The sequence below is a fragment of the Geosmithia morbida genome (assembly GCF_012550715.1).
Source record: "Geosmithia morbida isolate 1262 chromosome Unknown scaffold_8, whole genome shotgun sequence".
NCBI lineage: Eukaryota > Fungi > Ascomycota > Sordariomycetes > Hypocreales > Bionectriaceae > Geosmithia > Geosmithia morbida.
Window position 1 is genome coordinate 821868 of NW_023336195.1, and position 17406 is coordinate 839273.

The window sequence follows — 17406 nt, forward strand, 5'->3', positions numbered from 1 at the left end:
TTAATCCTTCTTGAGGGGCAGGAAGGTCTCCTCGATACCATCCTTCGTTATGATGAGCATCTGGAGGTTATCACCAACCTCGATGTGACGCTCGACGGCACCGTCAAAGGCATCCTTGACGAGTGTCTCGACCTGAGGGCGCGACAGCGGGTAGCGCTCCTTCTCCTTGAGCTCGTGGCCCGTCCCGCTGCCGGGGATGTACTGGTTCTTGAAGTTGACCTGGTTGTCGAGGAAGGGCATGATGAGGCTGGCGGCGGCACCCGCGGCACGGCACTGCTCACGCTCGTAGCTCCCCACGGGGTCGTACGAGTAGACGGCGCCCTGGCCTTCCTCGTCCAGGCCGCCAATCATCGCGTACGTATAGTAAGGGAAGAAGCGCTTGTTGTACAGTATGGTCGACAGGCGCTTGGCGCAGGCGTTGACCGACATGGGCTTGTTGTGGCGGTAGCGGTAGATCTTGCACACCGTGTCGAGCTGGTCGCGCAGGGCGGCGCCGTCGGCCGCGAAGCCGCACACCGACAGCACCAGCGTAGCGTCCGACTGGTCCGCCGTCGTGCCTCCAATCTTAAACACCTTGGGTGACATGCGGGAGTTGATGCTGTAGCCGCTCGTGTGGCGGGTGTCGCCCGCCATGATGGTGAAGCCGTCGCCCGCAATGGCTAGTGTCGAACCACCATTGTCAGAGTACCTGCATGTGCCGCCATCCCTCCGGTCAGCCGCGTCTGTCACCTCCTACCGTGGCCTCCAAGCAGAAGAACAAACTCACGGGTTGAAACCACGCTCCCGGGGCTCGCCGTGGTTGGCCTTGGGCACATCCGAAAACGAGTAGTTGGCCCCGTTCAGCACCGGGTTCTGGCTAAACATGGACATTTTGTATTCTGTGCGTGCCGACCCTTGCAAATGTGAAAGGACCTCTTCGATGTTCGTGTTCCGGGATGGATACTGATGGGGGAGGGTTCGTGATGTCGTCGGGATGGGGTCAATGGTGACAGGTGGGAAGGTGGCGGTTGAAGCTCCTCCCGCGACCAGTGCACGTCAGTCAAGCTGCAGCCTTGGGCTGGCTGTCTGATTGGGGTAGACCGGTGGCTGACTCAGCAGAATCACCACGCATTGTGGCCCGCGCAGCCTCCCTATCAGCTGGAAGCTGTCGAATTGGGGGAGAGAGAGTACGTACTTTGATGTGATAATACTCATAATAATTACCAGTGTCACTCCTGGATCGTCAATGCCAACAAAGGAGTAGACACTACTCCGTACCTCGGCATTGTCGACAAACTCTCCATACCGCAAGGTATTGATGTTTCCGTAGGACGTCGACCATCTTGCCACCGCTTCGTCTTTTTCGAATCGAGCGAACAACAACGCACTCCCGATATCTACGATGGCGCGCGACATTCGTGCCCTGGCCCTTCAGAAGATTGCCTCGCTGTCTGCAGCTGGCTCCTCATCTGCGGACCGGTCGGACCTCGACAGATTATGTCGAGCATGTCACGCCGCCGGGAAGGCGAGGGACTACTCGTATGGCGTCAGGTCCCAGGGCGGATCCCTGGGCAAGGTTCCAATGGTTAGTCTAGTCCCGTCCAATCCGGCTCTGTAGGAGAGAGAGAGAGAGGAGGAGATGCTTGTGCCGCACCGCTGTCGTGGGCCATTCGCTGATAAACCCCGACACCATTGTAGTCAATTCGCGAGTTTGAGGTTCTACTAGCCCTGTGCAAGACGGCTCCCAGTGTCCAGCCCGGCCAGAGCGCCCAGAGGCTCTCCTACCAGCTCACCCCTTATATGCTCGAGGCACCTGTTCAGACCTTTGCCCACTCGCCCTTCTTCCGCCAGATGGAGCCGTCGCCCACCGAGACCCTGACCTTCCACGTCACGGCGGCCCTGCTCTCCCTCGGACTCAACTACGCCGACCTCCAGGAGACGGTCCTAGACAGCATCTGGGCCTTCCTCAACACTTGCACCAAGGCGGTTGACGTTGTCATCTCTGCTCCCGCAGAGGATGGCGACCTGGAAGATGCGGTCCGCACCACGACCATTGTCATCGCCCTCCTTGGCTTCCTCGAGGCGGCTGCTGCCCAGACCGACTTCTGGAGGGCCGCGGGGAGACTTGCTCTCGTTCAAAAGGTCCGCCACCTGCTTTCTGAGCGCTTCCTGGTTGCCGTCGAGACGGCTCTCTCGACCATCCGCAACTCCCACAGCCACGGCCGAGAAGTCAAGGAATGGAAGCGCATTGTCCGCCACTACGCCCACTCTGGGAGACCTCTAGGGGCCATGCTCCTCCAGCGAAACTTCATGCGCCTGGTTGTGTCTAGCACGTCTCTGATGGTCGCCGATGTCACCGACCTCAGGAAAACGCATATCCTGGACCTGCACATGGCCCGCAACTCCAAGCTCCAGGGTGACTCTTTGAGCGGTCCTGACGCTGACACGCAGTCCGTCGAGGTCCTTGCCGGACTGGCGGCCGAGCAGATGGACTACATCGAGGCCGGTGCCGACTTTGTCAGCATGGGCACGCCGTCCCAGCAGAAGCTGGCCTATGACACCAAGGGAGCCGCTCTCATCGCGTTCCTCAACTGCGCCTTCATTGACGAGAATGCTGCAGACTCCGAGACCCTTCTGTCCTGGCTGCAGGAGACTATCGAGGACCCCGCTCAGATGGCCGACGACGGCCTGGCCGCCGTTGTCCTCAAGTCCCTGGCCCTGGTGTGCCACGTCTCGCCCTCGTTTACCCCGGCTGTCAGCAGGCTGGTCCCTCAGTTCCTGGTCCAGAGCGCGCCCCAGGGAGAGACGAGCAGCGTTGCCTCCGAGTGCTTGGCCTTCATCCTCAACCTGCTCTCCAAGGACTCCATCATCAGCACGCTGTACTCTCTCGGAAACGCCCTCAGCCCCGAGTCCGAGCCTCTAAACAACGGTCAATCTAACGGAGATGACAGCGAACAGAGCCTTGATTCGGTCTACGCCGGTCACCAGTCTACCGGGAGCTCAATGTCCCTCAAGCTCAGCGCCGACGACGAGGGCGCGGTAGTCTATGAAAACATTCTGCAGGCAGTGTTTGCCATCTCCGCAGCTGCTCAGGACGAAAAGATTACAGCCCTGGCCGTGTCTATGCTTTTGCAAAAGCTCGGCAAGATCAGCCCCAGCGCCGATGACCAGATCCTCATTGGCGCCGCCAACCTCGCGCTCGACAGCAGCCCCCTCGAGTTCCGTTCCCTCCTCAAGATGTTCACGAAGACTTGCTTGACGGGTCTGACCGAGCAGAAGGACCATCTGTCAATGGCGGCTACGAAGGCCCGCATCCACATTTCCACTCACCTGAAGCGTGACTCGCCTCTCTTCGATATCTACCTAGAGCACCTGTTGGAGACTATCATCTCTTTTGGTGATGACCCGCCAAGTGGCCATACCAAGGAGATTGACGTCCAGCTGGCCGCTAGGAAGATTGCCCAGCTCCTTCGTCCTCTTGGAGTCTTCATGGCTCAAAACGACCTGGCTGCCAACCCTATCGAGAGTGATGAGATGGCCCAGCTCCTGCGCGACTCTTGGTTCAACATTGTCGTCCATGGCTTCACCCCGTCCACCGAGAATGGCAAGAAGTACATGGACGACCTCCGCAGGATCGCCGTGCATTCCCCGCCGCTGGTCTCTGAGCAGCGCAGTGAGCAGGTCGAGAGTGACATCGAGCTCAACACGGTCCTGAGGCGCGGTAACAGCCACGAGCGCGAGGCGGCCCAGAAGAAGCAGCTGGTGGAGCTTATCCCAGCCAAGGCGGCCGATATCAAGGGGCTCAGCTACCGCAAGGTCATATTCCTGCAAGCGGCGTATCTCGTCGAGAGCCTGCGCTCTGACGTCGGCGACTGCACCAAGGTGCTGCCCTACTTCTTGGAGCCCAGCATGCACAAGAGCGACGTCAGCAGTGTCATGGAAGGCATCGCTGGTACCATTATCGAGAAGTATCTTAGAAAGACTCTTGGTGGTAACGACATGGCTTTCTCGGCCCAGTATGCCGCCAAGCAGCTGGCCTCTATTTTCTGCAGCTGCTGTCACCGCATCGAGAGGGTGCAGGAGGCAGCCTTCACCTGCGCCGACCGCATCATCCGCGATGTCCCGTCCGCCCTGTGCAGCAGGACATCGCTTTTTGCCCTGCTTGAGCTTCTCTCCCTGATGTGGACTGGCTGCCTCGAGGCCGAGACGGACATGTACTCGCCCCGCTCCGTCTTCGAGTCGAAGCTGGGCAAGGTCAGGGTAGAGCTTTCGGACGACTACGAGTTTCGCCGCTGGACCCTCGACATCTTGACCCGCAAGGCGAGGGTATGGGTCCACACGGCCATCAACCTCGCTCCGCTGGACGTCAAGGGCCTTCTCCAGACGTATCTGTCCGAGTTCGGCGATGACGGCGCCTACGGCCACATCTATCTCGGGAGGTCTTTCGCTCTGGAGATGGGCTCCGTCATCCCCTCGACCGACCACCGTCTCCAGTCACTCCAGCCGGTCGGAGAGGCTGGTGTCAATACGGCCTCCGACCTTATTGCGCAGTACACGACGCGCCAGGAGTACCGCTACGGCGAGGCGCTGCCGGATAGGAGCCACAACCTGACGAACCTGATCCAGGGAGGGGGTGCTGGAGGTAGAGCCTCCATGCAGCTTGCCCTGAAGGAGAGCGCCAACGCCTCCACAGCCCTGGCGCACGTCGAGGCCCGGATCCTCAGCAAGAAGGCCACGCCTTTCAACGAGATCCGGGACATACTCCGGAGGGCGGCGGCGCTCCTGTGCCGCAGCGAAAGCAACGAGTCGGCTGTTGCGCGCTACCTAGTTAGCATCCCGTTCGCGCTCTTCACCAAGGAGTCGATCAAGCTGGGCGTGTCGCTGTGGCTAGGCGTGATCCACGAGAACCCGCTGCTGGAGCCCAAGCTGGTCAACGAGATTGCGCAGCAGTGGGAACTCACCATCACCCGTCGGGTCGGGCTGTTCAACCCGGCGCTAGCGCACCCGGATCCCTTCTTCCTCAAAGAGGAGTTTGCGCCCAGCGAGCTGGAGGCCATGAGCAAGCAGAGGCAGATGGTGCACGACATGCTGTCGCCCCACACGCGGCTGCTGCAGTTCTTCACGAGCCACTTCAATGCTACCCGCCTGGGCAGCCTCGACACGAGGCGGAGCTTCCTGCGCATGCTCGACGTGACGCTGAGCGCCATGCGCGACGCGGCGCCCCACCCCATGGCGCGCGAGCTCCGCCTGCAGATCCTTCTCTTTGGCCTGCGCGTCCTGCGCTGGAGCACCATGATCAGCTCCACGGCCCAGTGGCGCCTCAAGGACAATATCCTGTCGGCCGGGCTGGGCTGGTTCCGCAACTCGCCCAAGTGGTCTTTTGGCAGCAACCTCCTCCAGCTCAAGACGGAGATCCGCCTCATGTCCGACGTCCTCCTCGCCCTCCAGATGGTCAACCTCATCGGCGGCGGCGGCGTCGGCCCCGCGACGAAGTCCCTCCAGGCCAAGGAACAGCTGCTCCAACTCCTCCTCGAGAGCGAGCAGATACGCTTGTCCGTCTGGGCCAATCCGCTCAACGGCCCGTTGTCGCAGCAGCTGTCCGTCCCCACGACGCCCAAGTCGTCGATGGAGGCCGCCCTGGCACCGCTCGTCCGCACGGCCTGGGCGCTCGACCCGGCCATCGCCGTCGAGCTCGTCACCAGATTCCAGTCTGCCCGGCTGCACAAGGACGTCCGCTTCCTCCTCATGACCATGCCCGAGAAGGCCATCTCACTGCCAGAGGCTCTGCCCATCATCTTTGCTGGTGGGCAGCTGCCTAGCGACGCCACTCCCATGCTCAAGGTACGTGACATCGATCCGCTTTTTTTCCCTCACCAAAAAGAAGAAGAAGAGGAAGGGATCAGGAGAGAGAAGGGGAAGTCTAAGGGGAACATGGGTTTTGACTAACACTGAATGATAGTACCTCTTGTATTGGGCGCCGGTCAACCCGGTCTCGGCGGTGACCATGTTCTCACCGGCATACAAGCACCACCCACTGATCCTGCAGTTCGCGATGCGGGCGCTGGAGTCGCACCCGGTGGACGTGACCTTCTTCTACGTGCCGCAGATTGTGCAGACGCTGCGGTACGACGCGCTGGGCTACGTGAAGCGGTACATACTGGAGACGGCGCAATTTTCGCAGCTGTTTGCGCACCAGATCATCTGGAACATGAAGGCCAACTCGTACAAGGACGACGATGCGCAGGTCCCCGACGAGATCAAGCCGACGCTGGACACGGTCATGGGCAGTATGGTGGACAGCTTCGCGGCCGAGGACCGCAGCTTCTACGAACGCGAGTTCGCTTTCTTCGACGAGGTGACGAGCATCTCTGGCAAGCTGCGGCCGATCAAGGACCGGCCTAAGGACGAGAAGAAGCAGAAGATTGAGGAAGAGCTGCGGCGGATCAACGTGGACGTCGGGGTGTACCTCCCGTCCAACCCGGAAGGCTCGGTGATCGGAATCGACCGCACGTCGGGCAAGCCGTTGCAGAGCCACGCCAAGTGTCCGTTCATGGCGACGTTCCGGATCAAGAAGACGAAGACGGCGGATCAGATCAAGCTGATCCGGGAAGCCAAGGCGCAGAACGGCGTCTCGGGCAGCAGCGACAACAGCAACGACGGCGACCAAGACGACGAGTACACGGTCGAGACGTGGCAGTCTGCCATCTTCAAGGTAGGCGACGACTGCCGGCAGGACGTGCTAGCGCTGCAGATGATTGCAGCGTTCCGCGGCATCTTCCACAATGTCGGGCTGGACGTGTACGTCTTCCCGTACCGGGTGACGGCTACGGGTCCCGGGTGCGGCGTCATCGACGTGCTCCCCAACTCCATCTCGCGCGACATGCTGGGCCGCGAGGCCGTCAACAAGCTGTACGACTACTTCGTCAGCAAGTACGGCAACGAGAACTCGCTGCGCTTCCAGCGCGCCCGCGCCAACTTTGTCAAGTCCATGGCCGCCTACTCCGTCATCTCCTTCCTCCTGCAGTTCAAGGACCGCCACAACGGCAACATCATGATCGACGACGCCGGGCACATCCTCCACATCGACTTCGGGTTCTGCTTCGACATCGCCCCCGGCGGCATCAAGTTCGAGCGCGCCCCCTTCAAGCTCACACAGGAGATGCTCGCCGTCATGGGCGGCTCCACCGACCACCAGTCCTTCAAGTGGTTCGAGGAGCTCTGCGTCAAGGCCTTCCTCGCCGCCAGGCAGTACTGCGACAAGCTGTGCCACATGGTCCAGCTCATGATGGACAGCGGCCTGCCCTGCTTCAAACCAGAGAGCGTCACCCACTTCCGTCAGAGGTTCGTCCTCGACAAGACGGACCGCGAGGCCGCCGAGTTTATGAAGTTTCTCATCCGGAAGAGTTACTCCTCTTACAGTACTGGTATCTATGACCAGTTCCAGCTCATGACCAATGGTATTCCTTACTAGGTGTTGAATCGTGGTATATAAGTCTTGCGATTTATCCTTTCTTCTTTTTCTTTTCTCCCCTTCTTTCTTTTTTCCCTTAATCTGTCAAGATATTCCCCTGCGAATGTCCAAGGCATATTGCTTATAAGCTTCCATCTTCATTCTATCCATGTTCCTGAAGGAAGGGAAAGCTTGGTTGTTAATATATCGATGGAATGTCCAGATTACAAATGTATATTTTGTAAACCAAATCACAAGCCATAATACATTTTGTGGGGGGGGGGGGGGGGTTCTTAATATGTATCTGAATTACCTACCTACGGAATACAAAGTGCTTTTCTAAAACTTTTCTAAAGAGCTCATCTGCTCAACAAAAACTATAGATGCCCAAATGTTTTTCTTTTCAAGGAAAGAAAAATACAGACTACAAACCAAACATGGCTGAAAAAGGTTGGGGGGGGGAGTATAAAGAAGAGGCGCCGTGGTAAAACAACCCTTGATCAGTTGGACGAATCCTGTTTGAGCATATGCGTGGGGGCATTGTAGCTAGTATAATCGACGTGAACAAAGGCTCGATCGACAATGGGCACTGACTCGAGGAAGTAGGTCAGCACCTCGGACAGGTCGTGGCTGTCCTTGAGGGGCATGCTGGCGTCGAGGACGATGTCGACCTCGACGAAGAGCCTGTCGCCGGCATGGTAGGCGCGCAGGTTCTGGATATTGCGGATCGATGTGGCGAAGCGCATCGTCAGGTACAGGAGGAGGTTGCGCTCGTCGGGCGAGGCCGAGAAACCCGTGAGGTTACGCACGTGGTGGGCCGACGTGTCACTCCACTGGAAGACGACATAGGCGGATAGGAGGAGACCACCCAGGGCGTCGAGCCACCATATGCGGCCGTACCAGCCGACTGCGAGGGAGTCAAGTCAGTATACGGCGCTCTCTCTATGCTTCCTTTTCCCCTCTCTTCTCTTCTTTTGCCGGTTGTTTCTCGATGACACTCAACTGGGGAGGAACTTACTGATAGGGAACAGGATGGAACCCGTGTTGAAGATGACATCCGTCTTGCAATCCTCAGCCCTGGTGATCAGTCAGCAAAACTCTACAACACGGACAGCACACACGCAACAACAAAAAAGGAGGCGAGGATGGGATTGGGAGAAAGGACATACAGAGCCCTGACACTCGAGTTGCGGACAAGACGGCACCAGATCCAGACAACACCCTTGATAACGATGGTTCCTCCCATGATGGCAATGGCCGGGACGCCGAGCTCGACAATGGTGTGCTCGGGTCCCATAAGCTTATGGATACACTGCATGCCGACCTGGAAGAAACAGGTGATCATGATGATGGAGAATACAAGCACACCCACGGGCTCGAGACGACGCCGGCCGACGGGATAGCTATACTGGTCGGACTGGCTGCGCGAGATGAGGCGCGTGGTGGTCCAGACGATGGCCGTGGACAGGAAGTCGAGGACGGCGTCGACCAGACTGGCCAGGACGGACATGGAGGGCACGCTGAGCACGACGACCAGCTTGCCCAGAAGCAGGACCGTGTTGGCAATCAGGTTGATCCAGATGGCGAGGGTGACGATGGGGCTGTCGCTATCAAGCTCGGCATCCTCGAGCCAGGGGAGATTGGGCTGGGGACCTGAGCCGGAGGCGTTGCTGGACGAGCCGGCCCTGTGGTGCTCGTCATCCTCGTGATGATCGTCCTCGTCGTCGCGCTGCAGGAGGGGCAGAGCTTCGGACGAACGGAAGATGTCCTTGGGGGTACGGTTCTGCTTGGGGGGGCGGCTGCCGGGGCTGTTGGCGTTGTTGGAGTTGTTGGAGCTGCCCCTTATGTCGGGGGTGGGCGCGATGCTACCGTAGTTGCCGTTGCTGCCGGCATTGCTGTTGTCATTGTTGTCATTGGCTTTCAAGGACAGTGGGGAGTCGGACAGCTGAGAATTCGCGTCGTCCTCGGGGATGGTAGCAGGGACGTCGACAGGTCGGTAGGCAGAAGCCTCCAGCTCGGTGGAGTACTCGGACAGGATCTCGTGGGGAATGGTCGAGTCGAGAAGCCTGTCAATATAGAGGTACTGCTCTATGAGCTCGTTGGTGCGCTCATAATAGTTACGTCTATCACGAGTCAGTCTTCCTTCTCTTGTTCTTTCGCATGGAAGCAGGGCATGCGAGTAAGACAAGAAGAGATGGAGGAGAGAAAAAACTCACAGAGGTGCACTCATGGCGTCGAGCTGCTCCTCATCCTTCCAATACCTCTCCCATCGGTAGCGCGGGTTACTCTTGCCAATCAGAATCTTGCTACGCGCCTGGGAACCGTGGAGTAGCTGGTTTAGGCGGTGCTCGTCGTGGATCAGACGCTCTATGTCGTCCTCGGCAGCGCAGGCCTCCTCGTCAGAGGGCGGATGACGGCGTCCGGCGCTTGACAGGCTGGAGACCGACCTCGTCCTGATGAGGGACGCGAGGACACCGCTCCTCGTCGGCAGAGGGTAGTTGTAGTCCTCCGTCACGGAGACGAGGGACGGCGTCGTCGACGGCCGCCGACTATGAAGGCGGGTTGCCGGTGACGTCATGGCGATGGGAACGGTCCTTCGGATAGGGGAGAGGATGGGAAAATAGGGGGGGGGGAGAGAAGGGACAGAGAGAAAGGGAAAGAAGAAAGAGAAGCCGTTGAAGCAGATCCCTTGATGCGATGGCTTAGCACTTTAGTACTCAAAAATGTTTACTACCAGCAATAGCCCGCAGGGTCATTGGACAAGGAGAAACGGGCAAAGTACTCCGTATCGCTTTAGTGCCACCGACCCTCCTCCACCCCTCAAGACGTGGTGGTCCTGGCAAGTCTGGTCAGTCCGTGTCTCCGGAGGGCTTGATGGAAACGAGCAGACAGAGTCCTGTTTTTTCTTCTCGTTGCAGCTTTTGCAGGGAATCAATGCCTGTACGCGGCTAATCCTTAATCGGAAAAGGCTCAGGTTCCACCTCTCACCCACGAACAGTCCCTGCAGCTACGGAGTAATTGCGCATGCATTCAAGGCCAGTCACAGAGCACCGAGAGCATGCAGCCAGCTGTTGGAAGGTACCATGTGGCAGAAGAGCCATTCGGGAGTAAGCGCCGTCTCTAATTTTGAGCACGATACTTCTGGAGATCGATAAGCTGGTATTATCCAATGCTGAGTAATTTGCCTTGAGGTGGTCTGCCCTTCGGCCACTGAGAGGAGAGACCCGCAGTGGCTTATATGCACTCGTATGGGCGACACAATGATGATAGACCAGTCAGGACTTAAGCATAAGTGTGTCTTGCAGCAGCGTACATATATATACAGCTACCAATAGTACCGAGTAATACTAGGTGCAAAGCTGGGAACGACTGCAGCACATTATTACTGGTCAGTCATTTATTGGCTCTCTTATCGGGGGGATCCATCACCGATAACATACCACATAGTACATACTCGTAGTACTCTTACTCGTAGCACTCTTACTCGTAGTACTCATACTCCCAAGTATTATATCTCTCACCTCACCTTTGCTGTCCGTCCTTGTCTCTTTTCCTTCTCGTCTCGCGGCAACCCACATCCTGTTCCCAAGTGCCGAACGCGAAGCGAGGAGGCAGCACCTGTTGCAGCAGCCTGCAAGCTCCCACGTACGCCGTACGGCGTAACAGCGGCTCGCAGCGTCCCTTACGTGCAGCGTCCCTTGCTTGCAGCGTCCCTTGCTTGCAGTGTCTGCTACCGATGCTACCCAACGGTCCCCAATCTGCGAGCAGAGGCTGCAAAACAGCGGGTCTCTCGACACTTACTGCGTCTCGGGTCTCTTTTTTGCCCCGTATCGGAGATCCCAATCATAATTGCAGTCTACCTGCAGCGGCCTTGGCCTGCCATTGTTTCGAACCTCTCTTCTCGCCCTCGACGGGTCCGGACGGGGGAAGCACGTCACGAGCAGTAGTGGCGGGGGCAAAGGCTGGTTGATGTTGCTGCTGTCTGTACCTGCATTACCTGCACGGTCTTAGCTGGTGATCCTAGTGAAGAGAGGAGGGTGTTTCTCGTACTCGTATGTGAAGAGACGGTCAAGTCCACGGCCAACTTTTCTCTCCTCCTCCACCGCCATCACGCTCTCGAGACGTAACGAACTAGCATTTACCTCTTGTTGGGGACCGAGTAGACCGACGTAATTACCCCAATGTCGTAAACGCTGACGGAGGCCGTCGAGACGACACCAGTCACTACCCCTGCCAGGAACGTGAGACGGACGGCCCAACCCACGGGAGATCACAGGGGACGGGGCAGCCACCGGCCAATCCCCACCATCAATTGCCGTGATAGCTTGAGATTATATCGCGGCTCTTTGGGCGGGGAAGGGGTCTGAAAGATGGTCAGGTCCATCAATGCAGTGGACGGTCGGGATTTTTCTCTATTCGCTGAGTTTTTCTTGTTCTGCTTGATACTGCAAGTCGGCTTGTGAGCGCCTGCTGTCAAAGCAAGCCATGGTTATTTCGGCCTCATGGTTGCTGTACTTACAGTGGTAAGCCCAGGGGGGATGGCGAACCCAACTTGCAGATGGCCGGTTCTGGGTTTAGCACTGCTTCCCCCCCCCCCTTTTCTTACCTCCTCTACCCTTCCTCTCTCTCTCTCTCTTTTTTTTTCTTATTCTCCCCTTTACTCCCAAGCAAGTCCATATTGGAGAGTGGCGGTGAGAGAGGGAAGAAGACCGTCGAAGGTTCTTTCTTTCGCCGAAAGAGCTCAGAAGGAAAGGACCGAGAAGGAGTTCCTAGGGAAGGAACGATGTTCCATGGCATTCTCATCAAGCATTCTCGTCGAGGGTGAGGTGCCGGGTAGGCTGGCTGCCAGAAAGATTGAGTGTATCTGGCCGTCATCAAGAGCTCGGATGCTACCACCACCAGCGTAAGACCATAGAGACCGTACCCATTTCAATAAATGACAGGAGAGGCGCTTCAAAAGATATATCATATAATATAGGCGCGGCGTGAAGATGTTGACGTCCTTCCTCAACCCCTCGATCTCGTCCTTGACCTTGGTGTTTTTAACTACCCTATACATACTACCATCCTGGGCCCTCCGCTCAATCGTACGGTACTACTAGGACAGGACTACAGCTACTTCTGTCCTTGACGACGCGACGATGCAATATAGGCCGTCACAATCTCTAGCGTGACTCGGGGAAGTCGTACGTTTGACAGATTCAAGACTGTACCACCTGGCGGCCGAAGGGGTCTATGCCAACATAGCAGAGCAGTTTACACGACGTGAACGACGAACTATATTTTTCTTGGCAATACATGTACTGCACGTATGGAAACCAGTCGTGACGGATGGACCAGACAGTGAGTAGTAGTAGTAGTACCTCCGACAGATCAAAAGAATGATCAAAATAGGACGGATATGGACTGAAAAAAAGAAAGACTATCAAAAGAACCGACCTAAAGAGAACAACAGACAGAAAAAGGAAGAAAACCACACACGTTTGGGTTCAACCGACGTCTACCGTGAGCGCCGAGCTTCATGCCTTCACTCCATTATATTCTTTTTACTATGTATAGAACTGCCGTTACAGGCTGCTGCTGCCTTGGCTTCAATGCCCCTTGCCCAGACCTCAAGAGTCTAAGGCTGCGAAGACCCCCCCACCCACGGGCCACACGATGGATGGCCCATGCTACTGCGTTATAGACTACAACGTACTGCAAGTATACTGCAAGTATACAGTATAGCAGAAGTATTAATAGATGGCGCTATAGCTATTATTTTTATTGTCATATAGCATCTTATACATGACACGGGAGCATTGTCACGACCAACAATCGGATTATTGGGTGAAAGGGAATAGTCGTGATTCGTGAAGGAAACACGACACGGTAGATGTCAGAGACACCACAGACCGTACTTTGGACGTGGTCTGCTGTCCCCGTCTTTACCGTCTTTTTCTCTCTTTCTTGTTATACTACAGGTATTGCTACAGGTATTGCTACAGGTATTGCTACAGGTACAGGTACTTTCAGGTGATAGGTATCAGTGTGTCCTGGCAACCTTTCAAAATAAAGAGATCGAGATCAGGTATAGGGAGACAGGACAGATAGGACAGGCTAGACATGGACGAACAGGACAAGGTTCATACGACAAGCCACCACCCAGCCCTCTCCAATCCCGACGTAGTACAACTGAACCTAAAGGTTGAAAGTGCGCATCCTAATCATGCTCTCCCTCTCCCGTCTGATGACCAGCTCGTAGGCTGTAGGCGGTACAGCTCTCAGACTCCCACGGACCTCTCTCCATGACCTCTCCACGTGTTACCCAAGCTTTTCTTCCTTCTCCCACGACCCCGGGTGGATAAATGAATATTGCCAATGCAGGGAGTACCACCGTCATCAAAGTGACGTAAGGCTACTGGCTATGGGATAATAAACTATGGGTAACAAACTTGAATTTGTCACCCCCCCCCCTTGAAAAATATATTTGGGTAAAAAACCCCCCAAAAAAACAAGCGGAAGCATCGGGGCGTAACTTGTGTTGTTTTATATATAAATTCCAAACGTTTTCGGGGCTTCATTCCTCCCCATTTCTTATCTTCGCCTCTTATGCCTCTCATTTTCCTAGTTTGATCAAACGAAAACCTGCCTTTGGCCATGGCTGACATGTTCTGGTCCGTGCTGACATTATTACGAGTTGATTAGCGAAAAGAGACAGGGAGAGAGAGAGAGAGAGAGAGAGAGAGAAAGCGAGAGAGAGAGCCGGCATAAAAGAAGGGGATTCATTCCCCACAAATAAATACATAGTGCCATGGACGGATACGAGCATTGGGGGTGGGTCCCTTTTTTTCCTTTCTTTTCGGCGCCGCCTTCCCCACCCCTCCATGGTTCCCTAGGGGGGGCGTGTGGATGGAGATGGGAGGAGCGACTGAGAAAAGGAATTATCTGGATCTGGAGAGGAGGAATTGCATCATTGCTACGATGGAGAGAGGAGGGAAGAAGAGGAGGCTGTCTTTGGGGATGGGATGAGAGGTGGCATATTTACGAGTAATGCAGATTGCTACTGAGTAATACTAGTACAGTCTGTTTACTTTATTGGTGGTGCCGGGGGGTTTGGGGGTTGGGGTTGGGGGTTGGTGGTTGGTGGTTGGCCGGGGACCAGGAGAATGACGGAATTAAGAGGCCGGAGGAATGAATGGAGATTGGTAACGATATTCCCCTCTCTGCTAATGTCTTGACTCTCAAGTCTCTCTCTCGAATGGCAATGGATGCCTCGCGGGGTGTGGTTCACTGGCGTCAAGGTATTGCTAGTACTGCTAATATTACCACATTTTAGTCAGGTAAGTGTTACCTTTTTTTTTTTTTTTTTTTTTTTTTTTTTTTTTTTTTTTTTTTCGTGTGTGTATGTTTACACGCAGTTGCTGAGGAAGGAGCAGTGGAGGGAGAGGCAGGTGCGGAGTGAGATGGAAGGTGCGAAGGAATGTTGCCGGATGCACACACGACAACAACAAAAAGGAGCGTGTCCCACCAGTCCAGGTCTCCTCTGTGACCTGTCTGCCTGTATCCGTGGTCGGGTCGAGATCGACGTATCATGACAGAGGGGGGAGTGACAGCATAGGTAGCCCAAGGTAGGTAGTAGCCGATATGACTACCAGTAATCTGTACTGCTCGTACTCTTATCACGGAGTACCAAAAGGCACTGGTGAGAGCGAAACAGTCTGGTCTGTAATCTGCTTTGTCGCTACGGATTACGGTATGACGGATGGTCTTGTGTATTGCATTGCTATTAGCCTGTACGAGTAATACCAAGCAGCCCGGCCACATGGTCGTCTACTGGCATCAATCCACATGTACAGATTAGTATTATCCGTAATACCCAAGGGTCAGCACAATGACGAGCGGTTCCATTGTTGGCAGGGGAAAAGGAGATGATGAGATGCCAGCGCCGGAGCTGAAGAATCTACTCTAGCTGGCGGGTCCACCAGCCATTAAGCCAGTGAGGTACTGCTACGAGTATTCGTACTATACTAATACTGCCATAATTACGGAGCTTGGGAGGATGATGGAGGTCCTAGAGGGAAAGAAGAGAGAGAGAGCGAGAAGAAGACGAGACAAGACGGATGGATGATTTATGTCGTACCTATCTCTCGTTGCAGTGTACCGACCGAGTACGAGTGCTGTATATGATATTATAGCGCAGAGCATCTCTGACGGAAAAAAACAAGACTCCGCCACGTTGCACGGTCAACGGTCACCACCGCATCACACGCGGCGCGGTCCGTATATATTGACGATATGGGACTTGTATTATGCCCATCAATACTCGGTAAGGAGGAAGGTAGAGACGGCAAGAGAGGAATACGATGTTGTGTACGGGGTTAGAGCTGCAGCTACTGCTGCTAATATCACTGCTAGATTCTAGTACATGTACTCCGTACGACCTGTGCACGCATATATATATATATGTGTGTGTGTATATATGTATAATACTCGTACTACTCCATGGACCACACAGGATGCCAACCAGAAACACACTCCGGTCCATAGACCAACAACTCTGTCACTCTGCCCGCTCATGCCGGGCCCAATCAAGGAGCGGAGCGTCAACATGGCACACACACACACACACACACATATATATATATATACTCGTACACGCACACACCGACCCCTGCGTCCATCTTTTTTTTTTTTTTTTTTTTTTCCCCTGGCACTGTCATCCTGCCCCTTTCTAAATTGTTTAGTTTGTTTATATTGCTTCTTTTAGCCACTAGTCCAGTCATAAAATATCCTTGCATCTTGGCGTATTTTGTTTAGTACATGTATCCTAGCTCGCTTCCACCCCTGACCCGGCGGCGAGTATTGAGCCTTGACAGATGTGTATGTCTGATGTCTGATGTGTGTGTGTGTATGTGTGTGTGTGTTGTTACCCGAGAAGGGGAGGAGAATTAGCGGATAGAGAGCGTGGATGGTGAGATAGAATAAAGAAACGTCATACCTCGCAGGCTTTGCATATCCCTCCGAGTCTCTGAGTCTCCCGTCACATCGGGTTCGTTCATCCTCGTATGGATCGGAATGCGGAAAGGGGAGAGAGATGTGGACGATCACCGTGGTTAGTGCGTTGGGCCCGTGCTTAGAGGAAGTTTGGAGCCGATCTCCATTAGAAAGGCGAGGGTGAGAGGTACGGAGTATAATTAGATAGATAGAGAGAGTCAGAGAGTCAGATAGAGAGAGAGAGAGAGAGAGAGAGAGAGAGAGGGAGAGAGAGACGGAGACGAGAATCGAACAAGGAATGGAAAGAAGAAAGCCCGTACCGTACACGATGTGCATTACTTTCTGGTAGTCAGTGTGCATGTGCACTGCATACGAGCTTTTCTGCTCCTGCTATCCTGTAAATACCGTGTTCCTTCTGTTACGAGGCGTTGCCAGCTGAGACTTCCATTTTTGGGGCGGGGCGGCTGCATACGAGTGCTACGAAACGAGTAATCTGTACAGGTAGCAGTAAGTAGAGAGGCGCTACCGGCTAGAGTGTGTACGAGTAGAGACTACCTAGCCTCCAGGTGGGCTTCTACCAGAGCCTGCATCCAGAGCCTGCATCCAGGACTGTATCCAGGACTGTACGAGACATGCAAGTATGGGCAGGTGGGCAGCTCACGGGGCTTACAAAGGTCTCTCCCAGGGACCGACAGGGGGGGTCGTCTAGCGCATTCCGGCGGGGGGTCGGTGTTTTTGGTAGGTCAGCATGTACGGGTACAGTGCCCAGACGTACTAGAGGTCCCACCGACCTCTCTGTCGGCTACCTACTGGGAGCCTGGAGGTCCAGCGTATCTGTATGAACAGCTGTAGGTCCCACTACAGGTGCTAGAGGTATTCCCATCGCACGCAGCGACGCCCCGACAGCAGCTGGTCCCCTGCACCCAGCAGTGAAGGTGGAGCACGGGTGAGCACGAGCACGAGCGTTCAGGGTTCATTTCTCATATTCCATAGCCGTCGCA

At 55.4% G+C, this 17406-nt stretch overlaps 3 protein-coding genes across 3 annotated transcripts; 1 reads left to right on the forward strand and 2 right to left on the reverse strand.

Moving 5' to 3' along the window:
- Window positions 1-870, reverse strand: GMORB2_7491 (20S proteasome subunit beta 6; the record flags this gene model as incomplete). Its single annotated transcript, XM_035469456.1, has 2 exons — window positions 1-706; window positions 767-870. The coding sequence occupies 2 exons, from the start codon at window positions 868-870 to the stop codon at window positions 1-3; spliced, it is 810 nt and encodes a 269-aa protein (XP_035321151.1).
- Window positions 871-1381: 511 nt separating this feature from the next.
- GMORB2_7492 (phosphatidylinositol 4-kinase A) lies at window positions 1382-7450 on the forward strand (the record flags this gene model as incomplete). Its single annotated transcript, XM_035469457.1, has 3 exons — window positions 1382-1564; window positions 1678-5820; window positions 5939-7450. 3 exons carry the CDS (start codon window positions 1382-1384, stop codon window positions 7448-7450), a joined length of 5838 nt encoding a protein of 1945 aa, XP_035321152.1.
- A 479-nt stretch (window positions 7451-7929) lies between these two features.
- Window positions 7930-10007, reverse strand: GMORB2_7493 (Divalent metal cation (Fe/Co/Zn/Cd) transporter; the record flags this gene model as incomplete). The annotated part of the gene is made up of 4 exons (XM_035469458.1): window positions 7930-8336; window positions 8448-8506; window positions 8599-9552; window positions 9646-10007. 4 exons carry the CDS (start codon window positions 10005-10007, stop codon window positions 7930-7932), a joined length of 1782 nt encoding a protein of 593 aa, XP_035321153.1.
- Window positions 10008-17406: the final 7399 nt, after the last annotated feature.